The 17,655-nt window shown below is 44.9% G+C and overlaps 1 protein-coding gene across 1 annotated transcript; it reads left to right on the top strand.

Moving 5' to 3' along the window:
* Positions 1–8,620: 8,620 nt before the first annotated feature.
* On the top strand, positions 8,621–9,931 carry LOC116517803 (ATP-sensitive inward rectifier potassium channel 12). The gene has a single exon (XM_032230977.1). It carries the CDS (start codon positions 8,621–8,623, stop codon positions 9,929–9,931), a length of 1,311 nt encoding a protein of 436 aa, XP_032086868.1.
* Positions 9,932–17,655: the final 7,724 nt, after the last annotated feature.

Genomic DNA, 17,655 nt, shown 5'->3' with positions numbered 1-17,655 from the left:
GGGCGGTGTTTATCTCTGTTTCTAAGCTGAAGAGCCAGCGCTGTCCGAAGACGTCTCCGGGGTCATCTGGCCGGCATGACTCAACGCCGAAGGCGCACGGAACGCTGTTCCCTTCCCACCAAAGGTGGTTCCTATTTTTCTACTTGCATTTTTTACATGTTTTCGAACTGCTAGGTTGGCAGAAGCTGGGACAAGTCACAGGAGCTCACTCCATTACACGGCGCTAGGGATTCGAACCGCTGAACTGCCGACCTTTCTGATCGACAAGCTCAGCGTCTTAGCCGCTGAGCCACCGTGTCCCTTTTTCCCTTAAAGATCTGCTAAAATACACAATCACTTGTTGAAAGCATGGGGAACCAAGCTACTGTTTCAATACTGATCCCAGCTAATTTATTTATTAATCAAATTGATACACCAGCCGTCTCACCTAAGTGACTAATGTGCTTATTGATTTCCCCCGCCAGGCCGCCGGCCCCCCCACTTATTTTAGCAATAGCAATAGCAGTTAGACTTATATACCACTTCATAGGGCTTTCAGCCCTCTCTAAGCGGTTTACAGAGTTAGCATATTGCCCCCAACAACCATCCGGGTCCTCATTTTACCCACCTCAGAAGGATGGAAGGCTGAGTCAACCCTGAGTCGGTGAGATTTGAACAGCCAAACTGCAGAACTGCAGTCAGCTGAAGTAGCCTGCAGTGCTGCATTTAACCACTGCGCCACCTCGGCTTGGTTTTTTTTTTTTTTTTAAGTTGCAAATCATCACAAAAGTCCAGTTGCATTTGGGACCTGCCTCCAAATAATTCTGCCTATTAATCTATTTATTAAAAATTTATACCCCCCAACTGCCGACCTCTCTGCTCAACCTGTTAGGTAGCAATATCTACTCAGCTGAATCTTATAAAGTGGTAAACGTGGTTCATTCTTAGATGAGAAATAACCAGGATGAGCCAGGATTGATGGTTAGACCGTGGCGAGTCGAAAAACATCCCGTCCCCAAAAATCCCCTATTTATTTTCGTCATACAGGTAGTCCTCCAAATTACGATCACAATGGAGAACCAAATTTCTGTTCCTAGGCAAGATGGTTGTTAAGCGAGTTTTGGGGCCGTTTTGCCACCTTTCTTGCCGAGGTTTCTAAGTGAATCACTGCAGTGGTTAAGTTAGGAACACGGCTATTAAGTGGATCTGGCTTCCCCACTGATTTTGCTTGTCGGAAGGTCGCAAAAGGGGGAATCACTGACTCTGGGACTATTTATTTATTTATTAGACTTATATACCGCTTCATTGGGCTTTCAGCCCTCTCTAAGCGGTTTACAGAGTCAGCATATCGCCCCCACAGTCTGGGTCCTCATTTCACCCACCTCGGAAGGATAGAAGGCTGAGTCAACCTTGAGCCGGTGAGATTTGAACCGCTGAACTGCAGATAACAGTCAGCTAAAGTGGCCTGCAGTACTGCACTCTAACTACTGTGCCACCTCGGGTCTTTTACTATCGTAAATACGAGTCAGTTGCTTTCCAAGCGTCCAAATTTGGATCGCGTGAGCCCTGTGGATGCGTCAATGGCCGTAAGTGTGAAAAACTGCCACAAGTCACTTTTTCCGGTGTTGTTGTAACTTCAAGAAGTCACTGAATGAAACATTATAACTAGCGGTCAAGAAAACGGCTCGAGGGTAGCCATGAAGTCACCCTAAATTCAAATATGACCCTAGGGAGATTAAATCTCTTTTATCAGATTAAGTGCGGGGTGTGTGTGTGTGTGGAAATGAATATTTGCAGATTTGCACAAGAACCTGTTTGGGAAACCAGATTCTCCAAAGGGGGGGGGGGGAACTGGGCGCAGAGAGCGCTAGTCCATTACTCCTGACTCGGCAAGAAATTCTGAGTGTTGCAATTGAGCTGCCAGAACAGGTCCGTTTTTAATGCTCCCGGAAAGAAATGCTTTTAAAGAGAGAAAAAGCACATAAATAAATGCGAGTAGAAAAATAGGAACCACCTTTGGTGGGAAGGGAACAGCGTTCCGTGCGCCTTCGGCAGTGTTGAGTCATGACGGCCACATGACCACGGAGACGTCTTCGGACAGCGCTGGCTCTTCGGCTTTGTAACGGAGATGAGCAACGCCCCCTAGAGTCAGGAACGACTAGCACATATGTGCAAAGGGAATCTTTACCTTTCAAGGGAGAAAAACGTCTCCCAGCAGGACAATATGAAAAACCAGATAAAACTTCATTTAATAAAGAGGAAAGGTAGTTTAACTCAAATCTTACTATTGTTTTCCTTGGGATTTAGTATCTTTATTTCCCTTCCTCTCCCCCCCCCCTCGTTAATGCTATATTTTGGATCTTGCCCTTTGGATTTCTTTCCTGGTCTATCAGGATGAGTGATAGCTTGACAGCTCCAAAGGGCTTGGATTGTTAGCCGGTATGAATTTAGCGAGCGGGACTTATAAAGCAGGATTTGCTCCTTTTTTTCAGTAGTGTGCAGACCACTGATTCCAGCTAATTTGGTAACCTGGGTCTTCATTTGGGGCAATCCCAGTTAAGGATGGTTTTGAAAGGCAGGGTATGTGCGAGGAGAACCTTTACTTTTGCCTTTAACTTTAATGTCTTTGTGGAGACGGAGGAAGGGAGCAATTTTCCCCACCTCTCTCTTAGGAGAGGAAGCCATCAAATTATACTTCGGGAATTAGCAGCGATCATATTTCAGGCCGTCCAGCGATCAATGGGTTTCTAGGAATTGTTTCAATATTTCTTTATTTATTTATTCCGGGTGGTGGTGGTGGTGGTAGATCTCTGCAAACGTCCATTGATTGGCTATTGATGCATTTCAAGGGAATCCTAAAGGGAAAATTGGAGAACAATTGGTGGAAACAAGCCAAGGGTGTGGGGGAAGAATAAAAGTGAGTATTTTTGAATAAGCCATTTTCATTTAGGGGGGGGACAGATGTCCCAGGCAGATGGCCTTCCCGCCGAGAACAGTTTGTGAGGCAGATCTTGTGACTTTCGTCTACGCTGGAGGAAAAGGGGAGTTCAGGGTGCGGGGTGGAAGGAACGGAAGAGCTGGTCTCGAAAAGAGATATTCAGTTCAGGCAGGGGATGGGTCACCACCAGGAAATCCCAGCAACGTCACCTGGATAGGGAAGTCCAGAAACCCAGCGGGAAGAAGCCAATTGACAATAATGGAGACCTAGTGTGGTGGAGGGAGGGAGGGGATGGCTGAGAAACAAGCTGGTGAGTTCTAGTTCTGCCTTAGGCATGAAAGCCAACTGGGTGACTTTGTGTCAACCACCAGGAGTTGGGGAGTTCTAGTCCCACCTTAGGCATGAAAGCCAGCTAGGTGACTTTGGACCAAACCCTCTTTCAGCCCAATCTCTCAAAGGGTTGCTTTGGGGGAAAACAGGAGGAAGAAGGAAAATAGAATAGAATAGAATAGAATAAAGAGTAAAATATAGAATAGAATAGAATAGAATAGAATAGGAGAGTAAAATATAGGATAGGATAGGATAAAATATAGGATAGGATAGAGAGTAAAATATAGGATAGGATAGGATAGGATAGGATAGAGAGTTAAATATAGAATAGAGAGTAAAGTATAGGATAGGATAGGATAAAATATAGGATAGGATAGGATAGAGAGTAAAATATAGAATAGAATAGGATAGGATAGGATAGGATAGGATAGAGAGTTAAATATAGAATAGAGAGTAAAATATAGGATAGGATAGGATAGGATAGGATAGGATAGGATAGGATAGGATAGGATAGAGAGTTAAATATAGAATAGAGAGTAAAATATAGGATAGGATAGGATAGGATAAAATATAGGATAGGATAGAGAGTAAAATATAGAATAGAATAGAATAGAATAGAATAGAATAGAATAGAGAGTTAAATATAGAATAGAGAGTAAAATATAGGATAGGATAGGGTAGGATAGGATAGGGTAAAATATAGGGTAGGATAGGATAGGAGAGAAAAATATAGAATAGAATAGAATAGTGAATAAAATATAGAATAGAGAGTAAAATACAGGACAGGACAGGACAGGACAGGACAGGATAGGATAGGATAGGATAGGATAGGATAGGATAAAATTAGGATAGGATAGGATAGGATGGAATAAAATATAGGAGAGGAGAGGATAGAGAGTAAAATATAGAAGGGAAGGGAAGAGAAGAACAGAGTTGGAAGGGACCTTGGAGGTCTTCTAGTCCAACCCCCTGCCTAGGCAGGAAACCCTACACCACTACCGACCAATGGTTATCCAACATCAATATGACGTACCTTCACCCCTTGAGTTGACCCAAATGCATTAAAAAGCAGAATAAAATAACAACTTCTGTGTCTCTGCCAAAGTAACCACACGGAGGACCTTGAGCCAAAGGAGATCTTGACCTCCTTCTCCTTTTTTTTAACCAAGGGTGGCTAATGGAGGCCCTGCAGGCTCGGGCCGCTGCTTAAAAACAGGCCTTTCCCCCTCTTCGCTTCTCTGCAGGGCGCTAAATATCAGCTTTTGTTCGGCCTCTGGAAGGAGAGCAGAGAAACGGCTGTGCTCCATTTAAAAAACAAACACGGTTAGGCCAAAAAAAAAAAAAATCATTTTTTTTAAATTTAAAAAAAAAGAGAATTTTTAAAGGAAAGCCCCTCAGGAATATTCTCCTTTTGGGGTGGGAGGGGGTGGCATGAAAAGGGCCTAAGTGCTAAGGATAGCTGGGTGGCCTACTTTTTCCGCCTGCTTTTTCCGCTAATGTGGTGAGGGGGAGCCACCTTGAGACCCCCCCCTCTCCCTCCACTCATCCCGGGTTTTTTTTTCCCCAGTCCCCCCCAAAATCCACCAGCTTGAATCCCACAACTCAACCCCCCCCCCCCCCCAAAGCCACTGCCGGCTTGTCATTTTTAAGGTGGCAGAAGGCGAGCGTTTTTAAATAGACTGAGATAATCAGGTTGGCTGGATGTAATTTAATGTTAATTAAAATGTAAACTCAGCAAAATCAGATTTAGCCTCCGGTCAGCTGCTTGGAAAAGCTAGAGAGATAGCAGGCGGCTTGCAAAACGTTTGGCTGCCCAACCACCATATAAACCCGTTGATCAATTTCAGCTTTTTCTCTCTCTTTCCCCACCCCCCCCCACCCGTTTTCAGAAATTGGTGCCAACTACGATGCCACAAAAGCAGAAATGAGTGTTGGGGCAGGGGAACAAACTTAATTTAGGGGACTGGAGGCTAAAACATATGAAGAACGGTTGCAGGAACTGGGTACGTCTAATTTAATGAAAAGAAGGACTAGGGGAGACAGGATAGCAGTCTTCCAAGATCTCAGGGGCTGCCACAAAGAAGAGGGAGTCAAGCTATTCTCCGAAGCACCAGAAGGCAGAACAAGAAGCAATGGGTGGAAACTAATCAAGGAGAGAAGCAACTTAGAACTAAGGAGAAATTTCCTGACCGTGAGAACAATCAATCAGTGGAACAGAAGTTGCCTCCAGAAGTTGTGAATGCCCCAACACTGGAAGTCTTTAAGAAGATGTTGGATAGCCATTTGTCTGAAGTGGGGTAGGGTTTCCTGCCTAAGCAAGGGGGTTGGACTAGAAGACCTCCAAGGTCCCTTCCAGCTCTGCTATTGTATTGTATTATATTGTAATTTAATTTAATTTAAGGAAGCTTATTTGGGTTTAAAGGGTAGTGGTTCGCCCTTCTTTGATCTGGTTTCTTGTGGTTAAAAAGCAACGTGTTCATTTAGTGACCATTCAAAGTTACGACGGCAACGAAAGAAGTGACTTATGACCATTTTTCACCCGACTGTGGCAGCGCCTCCGTGGTCAAAATTCAGAGGCGACTGGCAAAACTGCAATGGGGCCCCAGATTGCGGAGGTTCTGCAAGACAGTTATTACGTGAGGTTTTGCCCCATTTTGCCACATTTCTTGCCACCGTTGTTAAGTGGATCAGTCCAGTTCTTAAGCTTGTCACCCTGTTGTTAAGCGAATGTCGCTTCTCCATTGCTGGTCAAGAGGTCACAAAAAGGGATCACGTGACTCAGGGACACTGCAAGAGTGGTAAGCCCGTGCCAGCTGCCAAACCTTCAAATTTTGATCATAGCAATAGCAATAGCAGTTAGACTTATATACCGCTTCATAGGGCTTTCAGCCCTCTCTAAGCGGTTTACAGAGTCAGCATATTGCCCCCAACAACAATCCGGGTCCTCATTTCACCCATCACGGAAGGATGGAAGGCTGAGTCAACCCTGAGCTGGTGAGATTTGAACAGCCGAACTGCAGAACTGCAGTCAGCTGAAGGAGCCTGCAGTGCTGCATTTAACCACTGCGCCACCTCGGCTCTTTGCGAGGGGGTATTATCATGTGACAAGGGGGGAGGCAGCTGTTGTGGCCTGCCAGCGGCCAGCAGAGCTGGCAGCAGAATCGGACAGTGAGAAGGTTGGGGAGGAACATAGGCCAGTCCTGGGGGCCGAGGAAAGCTTAGACGAGGGCTCTGCGTCAGAGGCAGAGAGAGAGCTAGACAGCAGTGAGGCAGAAGAACAGCTGGAGCCTGTTCCCAGTGTGCGCATGCGCAGAGCTGCCAGAAGACAAGAACAACTCAGAAAGCAGGTTTGACTCAGGAGTAAAGCCACACCTTGGAGGTGATTGGCCCCTCCCATAGGAAACAAAAGAGGAGCGAATGGGGAGGGGGCTTTTGCAGGAAACAATTCGTTCCTTCCGTCTTTTCAAGAGTGGAAAGTTCTGTTTGTGACTATAAGAGACTCTGTGCCAAGTTTTGCATTTAAAAACTAGTTATCTGGCATCGCTCCAAGCAAGATAAGGTTCGTGTGGATAAACATTCCCCTGAAAGGCTGTTTGCTAAGCCTTGCTGCCTGTGAAGGAAAGGAATCCACAGGCGTGTAAATAAAAGGGGTTTGGCAGGGACCAAGTCTCTGCTTCTTGCTTTTTAAGGAAGCCTGGCTCAGAACATTAGATTGGACGCTTTAGCATAGAAGTGTCCAATCGTGGCCTTTTTAAGGCTTGTGGATTTAAGATTTAAGATTTCAACTCCTAGAATTCCCCAGCCGGCCATCTCTCAATTCTGAGAGTTGAAGTCTACAAGTAGCCAAGGTTAACCACTCCTCCTTTAGCGTTTTCAGTTCCAGGAATGCGCTAATTCAATTTGTGTCTCATTCTAATCTCTTCCTTACTTATTATCATTGTTAAGCTCTTGGAATTGTTCCAGGATATTTTTATTTTATTTAGCAGCTCTCCAACTAGTTGGAAAACTAGTTAGCTGACAGCTTGCCAAGCGAGATAAGGTGCGTGTGGATAAATATTCCTCGGAAAGACTGTTTGCTAAAGCTTTCTTGACTGTGAATGAAAGGAATTCAATCGTGTAAATAAAGGGGGTTTTGCCGGGACCAAGACTCTGCTAATTGCTTTTATTTTATTTTTTTAGCAGATTTTTTAAATTATTTTTTCCCTTCTACAACACCTTACAGTCATTACATCAACATTGTTATGTCATCATACCTGTACATGTATATAATATTTCGCTTCTATATTTACACACCTTTATACACAGTTCTATATATATTTATATATAGTTTTTTTGGCTTAATTAATTTTATTCTTGTTTTGCAGCCATTTGTACCAATTGTTCCAAATTTCATAATATTCCGACTCTTCTTTATCTTTTAATTTCAGTGTTAATTTGTCCATCTCTGCACAATCCAAAGTTTTTTTTTTATCACTAATTCGTCCGAGGGGGTATTATTTTGTTTCCAGCTATTCTAGCTGTAGTTAGCAGATATATTAATAGGCACTTAATTTTCTTTGTATATTTGATTATTCCCAGCAGAAAGATTTCGGGTTTGTATTTATATCTGTTCTCCTGTAATTTCTTGCACCCATTTCCAAATTTTTGTCCAATATTTTTGTGTTTCCGGGCAGGTCCACCATATGTGATAATAACTCCCTTGTACTTTTTTACACTTCCAGCAGGTCGGCTTCACGTTTGGGTACATTTTAGCCAATCTTGTTGGTGATAAATGCCAACAATAAAACATTTTGTATATATTTTCTTTTAAGTGCTGCTGATTGAGCCGAGGTGGCGCAGTGGTTAAATGCAGCACTGCAGGCTACTTCAGCTGACTGCAGTTCTGCAGTTCGGCTGTTCAAATCTCACCGGCTCAGGGTTGACTCAGCCTTCCATCCTTCCGAGGTGGGTGAAATGAGGACCCGGATTGTTGTTGGGGGCAATATGCTGACTCTGTAAACCGCTTAGAGAGGGCTGAAAGCCCTATGAAGCGGTATATAAGTCTAACTGCTATTGCTATTGCTATTGTTAGTTTATAATTTGTGTTCCAAATTCTTTCTCAATCCCAATTGCTTCTTGCTTTTTAAGGAAGCCTGGGTCACAACTGCAGCCACGGTTGTGAGCGCGAACAATGGTCGTGAGCCCCTTCTTCTTGTTGTAACTTTGAATAGCCACTAAGTGAACTTCTGTAAGTCGAGAACTACCTGTCATTTATCCCTCTTTCTGTTGTCCTTTTGTTGCAGAGGTTCTGCTCAGATCTGCCTGCCTGTTCACCCCGAAACCTTTCCCCTAGGAGCCGAAGGCACCCGGAGTTTCAGCAGGCCAAACTCAGGGATGAGCACAGGCAGAATCAACCCTTACAGCATCGTATCTTCTGAGGAAGACGGGTTGATCCTGACCACCATGCCGGGAGTGAACGGCTTCGGCAACGGTAAGATTCACACGCGCAGGAAATGCCGGAACCGATTCGTCAAGAAGAACGGCCAGTGCAACGTCGAGTTCACCAACATGGATGACAAGCCCCAGAGGTACATCGCCGACATGTTCACCACCTGCGTGGACATCCGGTGGAGGTACATGCTGCTGCTCTTCTCCCTCGCTTTCCTGGTCTCTTGGCTGTTGTTTGGCCTCATCTTCTGGCTGATCGCCCTGGTCCATGGGGACATCGAGAAGCCCACCAAAGACGAAACCTTCACCCCTTGCCTCCTGCAGGTGAACGGCTTCGTGGCCGCTTTCCTCTTCTCCATTGAGACCCAGACGACCATCGGTTATGGCTTCCGCTGCGTGACCGAGGAGTGTCCCTTGGCTGTCTTCATGGTGGTCCTTCAGTCCATTCTCGGCTGCATCATCGACTCCTTCATGATTGGCGCCATCATGGCCAAAATGGCCAGGCCGAAGAAGAGAGCCGAGACCTTGCTGTTCAGCCACCACGCTGTGGTGGCCATGAGGGACGGCAAGCTTTGCTTGATGTGGAGAGTGGGGAACCTTCGGAAGAGTCACATTGTAGAGGCTCATGTCCGTGCTCAGCTCCTCAAGCCCAGGATCACCGAGGAAGGGGAGTACATCCCTTTGGACCAGATAGACATCGACGTCGGCTTTGACAAAGGCTTGGATCGTATTTTCCTGGTCTCCCCCTTGACAATCCTTCATGAGATCAACGAGGAGAGCCCCCTGTTTGGGATTAGCCGGCAGGATTTGGAAACGGACGATTTTGAGATCGTCGTGATTCTGGAGGGCATGGTGGAAGCTACAGCTATGACCACCCAGGCTCGGAGTTCGTACTTGTCCACCGAGATCCTCTGGGGTCACCGCTTCGAGCCGGTCCTCTTCGAGGAGAAAAAACAGTACAAAGTGGACTACTCGCACTTCCACAAGACTTACGAGGTGCCCTCCACGCCCTGCTGTAGTGCCAAGGATTTGGTGGAGAACAAGTTCCTCCTCCCGAGCGCCAACTCCTTCTGCTACGAGAACGAACTCGCCTTCATGAGCCGCGACGAGGAGGAGGAGGAGGAGGTGGATGAAGGAGATGAAGACTGCCGAGGCTTGGACAATCCGTGCTCAGAGGACCAGCCTGAATTTGACAGGCGGCCGACGTCTGTAGGACCCCTCGATCAAAGACCGTACCGGAGAGAATCGGAAATATGACTCGGGGCGGGGAGGGGGCCTTCCTCGGCATTTCTTCGGTCTCTCCTTTCTCCCTCCCTCTCGCTAACCTTCTCCAAAAATAATAATAATTATGCAGAACAATGCAAAAAGTGCCATAGGGATGCCTGGGAATTCGTGTCGGTTTGTCGGGTGTCGTGTTTTGTGGTCTTCTTTTCCGAAAACAATTAAGTGGAATAATCGCTAAACAGGCCGTGGGCTTCAGAAAGCGGTAGCGCTCCCAGATTACAATGTCCCGCAGGGCAGGTCCCAAAGGGTGGCCCCCGGGGGGGGGGGTTGCAGCTAAAACAGACACACACACATATCTGAGTTGTAAGCTTTGTGCGGGAATGGCAACACACACTGAGAAGGGAGTGTAAGGAGTCTCTCCTTTGTGGAAATTTAGTGGGTTTTTTTTAAGGCGATGGAAGAAATGTCCTTCTGGGTTCAGTGCCAAGTGGGGGAAAAGACACTGGAAACATGGCGGCTGTTTGGAAAGATGGTTTAACGGTGGGCAGGACCACATGGCTTGAGGGCCTGAGCAGAAAAGGGCTGAGATGCTGAGAGAGTCTTGAGTTTTATACCCTCTGTTGGGCCCCGCCTTTCTGTTTCCTGTTCCTGTGTAAGAAATGCATCCCATTGGCTATCAGACTCCCAGGGGGTCCTCCTGAATGTCGATCTACTGGCTCAGGCCTTAATGGTCCGTTGACCAAGGTGGAGAGGAGGATTTTCTGCCTCCCTTTTAGGGGGAATTATTCTGCCCTCTTAATATTTCCTAAAATATTTCGTTTTCTAGTGGAGGGGGTGGGTGCGAACATCCTACAAAGGCTGGTATCATCTTAGAGTGCTTCAAAAGAAGAGGAGATCAGGAGATCAGGCCCCATGTGATTGTCTCCAATGTACATACTGCCATGAGATGGGGATCTTTTTTGCACTAAGTTGAGATGGACATCTCTTGCATGATTTTTACTGTGCTGTTCACAGGGATGGTAAGTGGGCTTCAAAGAGCAACAAGGGCAAAGTGGTGGAACTCCAGGACTGGTTCTACCATTAGGGGGAAATGAGGAAGCCCAAACGGCAATTGCACAAGATGCCCTCTATAGCAGGGGTCTCCAACCTTGGCAACTTTAAGACTTGTGGACTCCCAGAGCTCCTCAGCCAGCTTTGCTTGTCGACTTCAACTCCCAGAGTTCCTCATTTCAGCTTTGCTTGAGGACTTCAACTCCCAGAATTCCTCAGCCAGGTTTGCTTGTGGACTTCAACTCCCAGAGTTCCTCATTTCAGCTTTGCTTGAGGACTTCAACTCCCAGAATTCCTCAGCCAGGTTTTCTTGTGGACTTCAACTCCCAGAGCTCCTCAGCCAGCTTTGCTTGTCGACTTCAACTCCCAGAGTTCCTCATTTCAGCTTTGCTTGTCGACTTCAACTCCCAGAATTCCTCATTTCAGCTTTGCTTGTCGACTTCAACTCCCAGAATTCCTGGGAGCTTTGCTGGTTGAGGAACTCTGGGAGTTGAAGTCCACAAGTCTTGAAGTTGCCAAGGTTGGAGATCCCTGCTCTTATAGGAAGACTTACAAGCCACAGAGAATTGGGTGGTCAGACAACTTGGCTTCCTTTTGCAAGCTTAACCTACTTTCCAAGTACATGTTTCTGGTGGGCTCGTTCAACAAATCCTAGTAGAAGCTTCCTCAAGTCATGTTCAATCCTAGGGATGCTTCCATAGGAGTCTTCTTGGCAATTATATAGAAGTGATTTTGGCCTGGTCTTCTTCTGAGGAGCTTTTTCAAAAAGTTTCCAGCCTTCAGTCCTTTGTTTTGGTAGGTTCTCCTCAACCTTCTAACCAAATCTGGGCTTGCTTAGCTCTTAAGAGTCCATTTCAGTTGCTCTCTCCATCTCCAAGTGCTTCGGGATCCTGGAGATACACCCACAGATTGCAGCCCTGCAGTGGGGGGGGAGGGGGGGATGGAAAATTCTGCATGATGATGGCCCTCACCCATCGCATCCTCCTTCCTTCCTCAAAGACGGATGTCCTGGTTTTGAAAACAGCAGATGCCCAAGCGAAACGAACTCCGCTGATTTTCCTCCCCGCCAAAGAGCTTTCGTTAGTCAACAAAGGAGGATATTTGTAGCTCAGGGTTGACATGAGGGGTCCTTGGCGCTCGCTGAGCTTGGCTTGCTCTCAAGAAGACCGTTCGTGACCCACAACAGGTAACATCATGATCGGTGGTAGGAAGGGAGTTGGGTATGTGGCGAGGAGGAGGGAGAGAGAGGAGGAGGAGGAGGAGGAGGAGGAGGAGGAGGGGCGGTGTCCTTGGCACTTTTTTGGAGAGGTTCCATGACCCAAACGAGGTAACATCCCAGCACTGATAATTAATTTTATCTAGTTTGGGTATTGAAATATCTGCAAGAAAACAGTCAAATTCAAAGAGACCAAGGCCCCATAATTATCCTCCTCCTCTTCCTCCTCCTCCTCCTGCTCTCCACAAACCCCCCTCTCTTCTAACATTGAAGATGTTACCTAGTTTGGGTATTGAAATGTCTGTAAGAAAACAGCCCCATAAGACCAGGGCCCCATAATTCTCCTCCTCCTCCTCCTCCTTCTCCTCCTCCTCCTCCTCCTCTTCCTTCTTCTCCTCTTCTTCCTCCTCCTTCTCTTCTTCTCCTTCTCCTCTTCCTCCTCCTCCTCCTCCTTCTTCTTCTCCTCCTCCTTCTCTTCTTCTCCTTCTCCTTCTCCTCTTCCTCCTCCTCCTCCTCCTTCTTCTTCTCCTCCTCCTCCTCTTTCTCCTGCTCCTCTTCCTTCTCCTTCTCTTTCTCCTCCTCCTCTTCCATCTCCTTCTCCTCTTCCTTCTTTTCCTCCTCCTCCTCTGCCTCCTCCTGCTCCTGCTCTCCACAAACCCCACTCTCTTCTAACATTGAAGATATTACCTAGTTTGAGTATTGAAATGTCTGCAAGAAAACAACCAAATTCAGAGAGACCAAGGGCCCCATAATTCTCCTCCTCTTCTTCTTTCTCCTCCTTTTCCTTCTTCTCTTTCTCCTCCTTCTCTTTCTCATCCTTCTCTTCCTTCTCCTTCTCTTCCTTCCTTTCCTTCTCCTCCACCTCTCCTCAAACCCCACTATCTTCTAACATTGAAGATGTTACCTACTTTGGGTGTTGAAATATCTGCAAGGAAACAGCCAAATTGAGAGACCAAGAGCCCCATAATTATCCTCCTCCTCCTCCTCCTCCTCCTCCTCCAATCCCCCTCCCCTCTAGCACTGATGATGTTACCTAGTTTCACTCATGAAACGTCTGCAAGAAAACAGCCAAGCTCAGAGAGCACCAAGGAGGCCTCGGACTTTCATTAAACCAGTCCATGTTTAATCGTCCCTTTTGTAAGGACAGTGCGATCTTTGCCCTCAAGCCATCCCTCTCCATCTTCCCCTCTTGACCTTACACACACCTCTCTCTGTTGGTGCCTTCTTTTTCACCCCGACTATTTCCGAGCACTGCTCCGTCCTTGTCTGTCGTCGTCCCCCCCTCCCCACCGCCTTAATCGGAGTCACATGTCCATCCATCTGGATGCAGGCATGGGCCAAACCGAGCAGCCGATCACGTCAGCAATAAATGTGAAAGATGTTGCATCGGCCATCGGTTTCTGAGTACCACTCCAACCCCGCATTAGCTGTTACTGTAAAAGCCAGACATATTTTTTTTAAAACCAAATAACCATCATAATCATAAGTATCGCAACGGCTGAATTTGCCCTCCGGGAAACTGCTAGGAGCTAAAGGACGCGACATGTTCGGTGACAGCTTGCAAAGAAGCCAGCTTTGGAAGAAACCCGTCTAATATTAGCAGCCATGATTTCTGAAATTTAAGGGAGCCAAGTGACGTTGCCAACTGATCAGGGGGCAGTTGTGCTTCTGCCGTCTGGGCTTCTGCGGCGTTAGAAGCAACCCGCTCTGCAGAAATCTCAAAAATTGGGGGCAACTGTGTTTTCGGGATAAAGAAACGGAAAGTGGAGTTTAAGGTGGGCGGCGCTAAAGCTGGCATCTTATCTTCTATGGGGAGTCCTCGACTTGTGACACAAACAATCGAGCCCAATGTTTCAGTCGTTAAGCGAGAGACTGGTTTGGTTAGTTTGGCCCCGTTTTATGATCTTTCTGCAGGGGATTCCACTGCAACGGCCGTCAATATGAACCAGTTGCCAAGCATCTGAGTTTTGATTTGCATGGTCACAAGGATCTTCAACTGTCGTTAAGTGTAACAAATGGTCACAAGTCACTTTTCCCAGTGCCGTTGTAAATAATCTCTATCTATCTATCTCTATTTGCCCATCTATCTATCTATCTATCTATCTATCTATCTATCTATCTATCTATCTATCTATCTATCTATCATCTATCTATCTATCTATCTATCTATCTATCTATCTATCTATTTATCTATCTATCTATCATCTATCTCTATTGATCATCTCTCTCTATTGATCTATCAGTCTATCTATCTATCTATCTCTCTCTTTTTCTCTTTCTATCTATATCTATTTATCTATCTATCATCTCTATCTCTTTCTATCTTTCTCTATCAATATATCATCTCTATCTCTATCTATCTATATCGATCTATCACATCTTTTTTCTTTCTAGCTATATCGATCTATATCTCCATCCATCCATCCATCCATCCATCTCTATCTCTATCTCTATCATTTCTATCTTTATCTCTATCTCTATCTCTCTCTATTTCTATCATCTATCATCTATCTATCTATCTATCCATCCATCCATCCATCCATCCATCATCTATCTATCTATCCATCCATCCATCCATCCATCCATCCATTATCTATCTATCATCTCCAACTTTCATGTTTGAGTTCAACCTTGGAATTAGGTTAAACTATGGTTTAAAAACCTTTCCCCACGATTGATGATGGGGTGGTCACCATCATTCAACTCACTTCTAGAGCCCACCTCTACTCAGTCCAGTGTTGGGTCAACACCTAGTCAACCTTGTTCAACCTATCACTGAACCAAGGAAGGTCCAGAACTGTAGGCTAGATGGGGGGAAAAAGGAATGACCAAGCGCTTCCATGAGGTTGCCAAGAATAAAGCATGGATGTGTCCTTCTCATCACCAAAAATCAATCTTAGGTCCCTGAGGATTATATATTTTCTCTCTCTCTCTCTCTCTCTCTCTCTCTCTCTCTCTCTCTCTCTGTGTCTCTCTCTTGGGACTTCCCATCTGCTGTTTCTACAACCTAACCTGCAACTTAACTTGCCTTTTTTCAACCTGTTTGCTAGGGTGGTGAGCCAAAACATCTGAAGGACTCTGGAATTAAAAAAAAAAAACACACCAGGAGTTAATCTAGGAATGCAGGTAGAAGTAGCCCAAAATCAAACCGTTCCCACTCCAATGCTTCATAGATGCCTTTATATTCAGGTTTCCAGCCAATCGCCCTTAACCCCGGGAGCTGCTTTGGAAGGGTAGAATTAGAACAGTTTCTGGTTTTCTTCCAAGACTTCAGTTGTGTGTTTCGCCATTGTTTTCCTTAATCAATTCTTATTGCTAATTGAGGAGGGTGGATGGAGACGAATTTCTTAAGTGTACAGCACCGTAAATATTTGTAAAAGAGGAAAAAAGTCAAATACTTGCTTTTTAAATTATGTTACATAATTGTACAGTCTGGTCCCAGAGACTAAAATATTCTACAAATATCTCTCTCTATATATATATATGTATCTATGTATTTTTTAAACTGTTGCATAGAGCCTCTTGAACAAAAAAAATATTGTAGGTATGCAATGCAAACTTAGCAAATAACTCTTTCTCCTCCTGCTCCTCCTCCTCCCTGTAAATCCTAAAACCCACTCCCTTCTAGCACTGATGATATTGCATAGCTGGGTCGTGAAATGTCTGCAAGAAAAAAACCAAGAATCCCACACTTGTTCTCCTCCTCCTCTTCCTCCTCTTCCTCTTCCTCTTCCTCCTCCTCCTCCTCCTCCTCCTCTTCCCCCTCTTCCTTAGTTCTGCTTCTTAATCTTCTCTCTGCTTCACAGCAGGCTATGGAGAATAATGTTATATAAAATGTATATCTCTAGAAACCGAATGTGTTGTTATATAATGTATAATAATTATATGTGTATATATTTATATATAGATATATATAGATATATATATATTTTCGCCTATCCCTGAGTGATTTACTGGATCATTATTATTTTTTGCAAGGTGATTATTGGCAAGCCAGCTAGGAATAACCTGGTTTGCTGTATTACAAGCCATGGGCAAAAGCTAATGTTGACTCCTGTTTCTCTTTCTCGTGCTCCTCTCTATATAATAGCCCAATATTCTAAAACCAAAAAAAAATTGATCTTCTCAGATAAGGGCTAGGGGGAAAAAAACCCCATCCACCCTAAGGCTGGGAAGGAAGTCAACAAACCACGATGCATATGTGATTGGTATCCTGCCCATCTTGGCCAACTTTTTCAAACAGAGGTTGACCATTCTACAAAAAATAAACACAGTTTTGCTTGAGGGGTTTCACCATTGATGAGAGGGTTATGGAAACCCTCTCTTTGAAGGTCGCTTCTCTTTGAAGAATAGAATAGAATAAGAGAGTTGGAAGGGGCCTTGGAGGTCTTCTAGTCCAGCCCCCTGCTTAGGCAGGAAACCCCTTACCACTTCAGACAAATGGTTAGCCAGCATCTTCTTAAAAACTTCCAGTGTTGGAGCATTCACAACTTCTGGAGGCAATTTCTGTTCCACTGATTCATTGTTCTAACTGTCAGGAAGTTTCTCCTCAGTTCTAAGTTGCTTCTCTCCTTGATTAGTTTCCACCCATTGCTTCTTGTTCTACCCTCGGGTGCTTTGGAGAATAGCTGAAGACAAATCTCGGTTTCAAGGACATGAACAACCCATTAATGTTGTTGGTTTGGAAATCATGATTGTACTTGAAATAAACATCCAATACAACTCACCCCACTGGGGAAGACTGCGATTGGCTCAGCTTGAGGCTCAAGAAATGCTAGCTATGGATGGCATCAGACCCAAAATCAAGAATGACATGTAACTATCCTTCTAAGCGGAGTTCTTTATTGTTCCATACTTACAGACGGGCTCTTACCAGACTGAAGACTCCACTATCTGCATCTACATCTTAGATGATAATAATAACTAAATAACTAAATAACTAAATAACTAAATAGCTAAATAGCTAAATAGCTAAATAGCTAAATAGCTAAATAGCTAAATAGCTAAATAACTAAATAACTAAGTAACTAAATAACTAAGTAACTAAATAGCTAAATAGCTAAACGACTAAATAACTAAATAACTAAATAACTAAATAGCTAAATAACTAAATAAAACTAAAAAGCTAAATAAAACTAAATAACTAAGGAAGGAAGGAAGGAAGGAAGGAAGGAAGGAAGGAAGGATGGAAGGAAGATGGAAGGAAGGAGGACAAAAGGAAGGAAGACCAAAGGAAGGAAGACAGAAGGAGGGAAGGAAGGAAGATGGAAGGAAGGAAGAAAACAGAAGGAAGGAAGGAAGAAGGAAGGAAGATGAAAAGAAGGAAGACAGAAGGAAGGAAAGAGGGAAGGAAAACAGAAGGAAGGAAGGAAGATGGAAGGAAGGAAGATGAAAAGAAGGAAAACGGAAGGAAGGAAAGAAGGAAGGAAAACAGAAGGAAGGAAGATGGAAGGAAGGAAGGAAGGAAGGAAGGAAGGAAGGAAGGAAGGAA

The sequence above is a fragment of the Thamnophis elegans genome, chromosome 14, assembly GCF_009769535.1.
Source record: "Thamnophis elegans isolate rThaEle1 chromosome 14, rThaEle1.pri, whole genome shotgun sequence".
NCBI classification, from domain to species: Eukaryota; Metazoa; Chordata; class Lepidosauria; order Squamata; family Colubridae; genus Thamnophis; species Thamnophis elegans.
The sequence above is the reverse complement of the archived record's forward strand: the minus strand, read 5'-3'. Positions and strand labels throughout refer to the sequence as shown.

Excerpts from the sequence above, each read along its gene's own strand:
- LOC116517803 (XM_032230977.1), top strand. The coding sequence starts at position 8,621 with ATGAGCACAGGCAGAATCAACCCTTACAGCATCGTATCTTCTGAGGAA.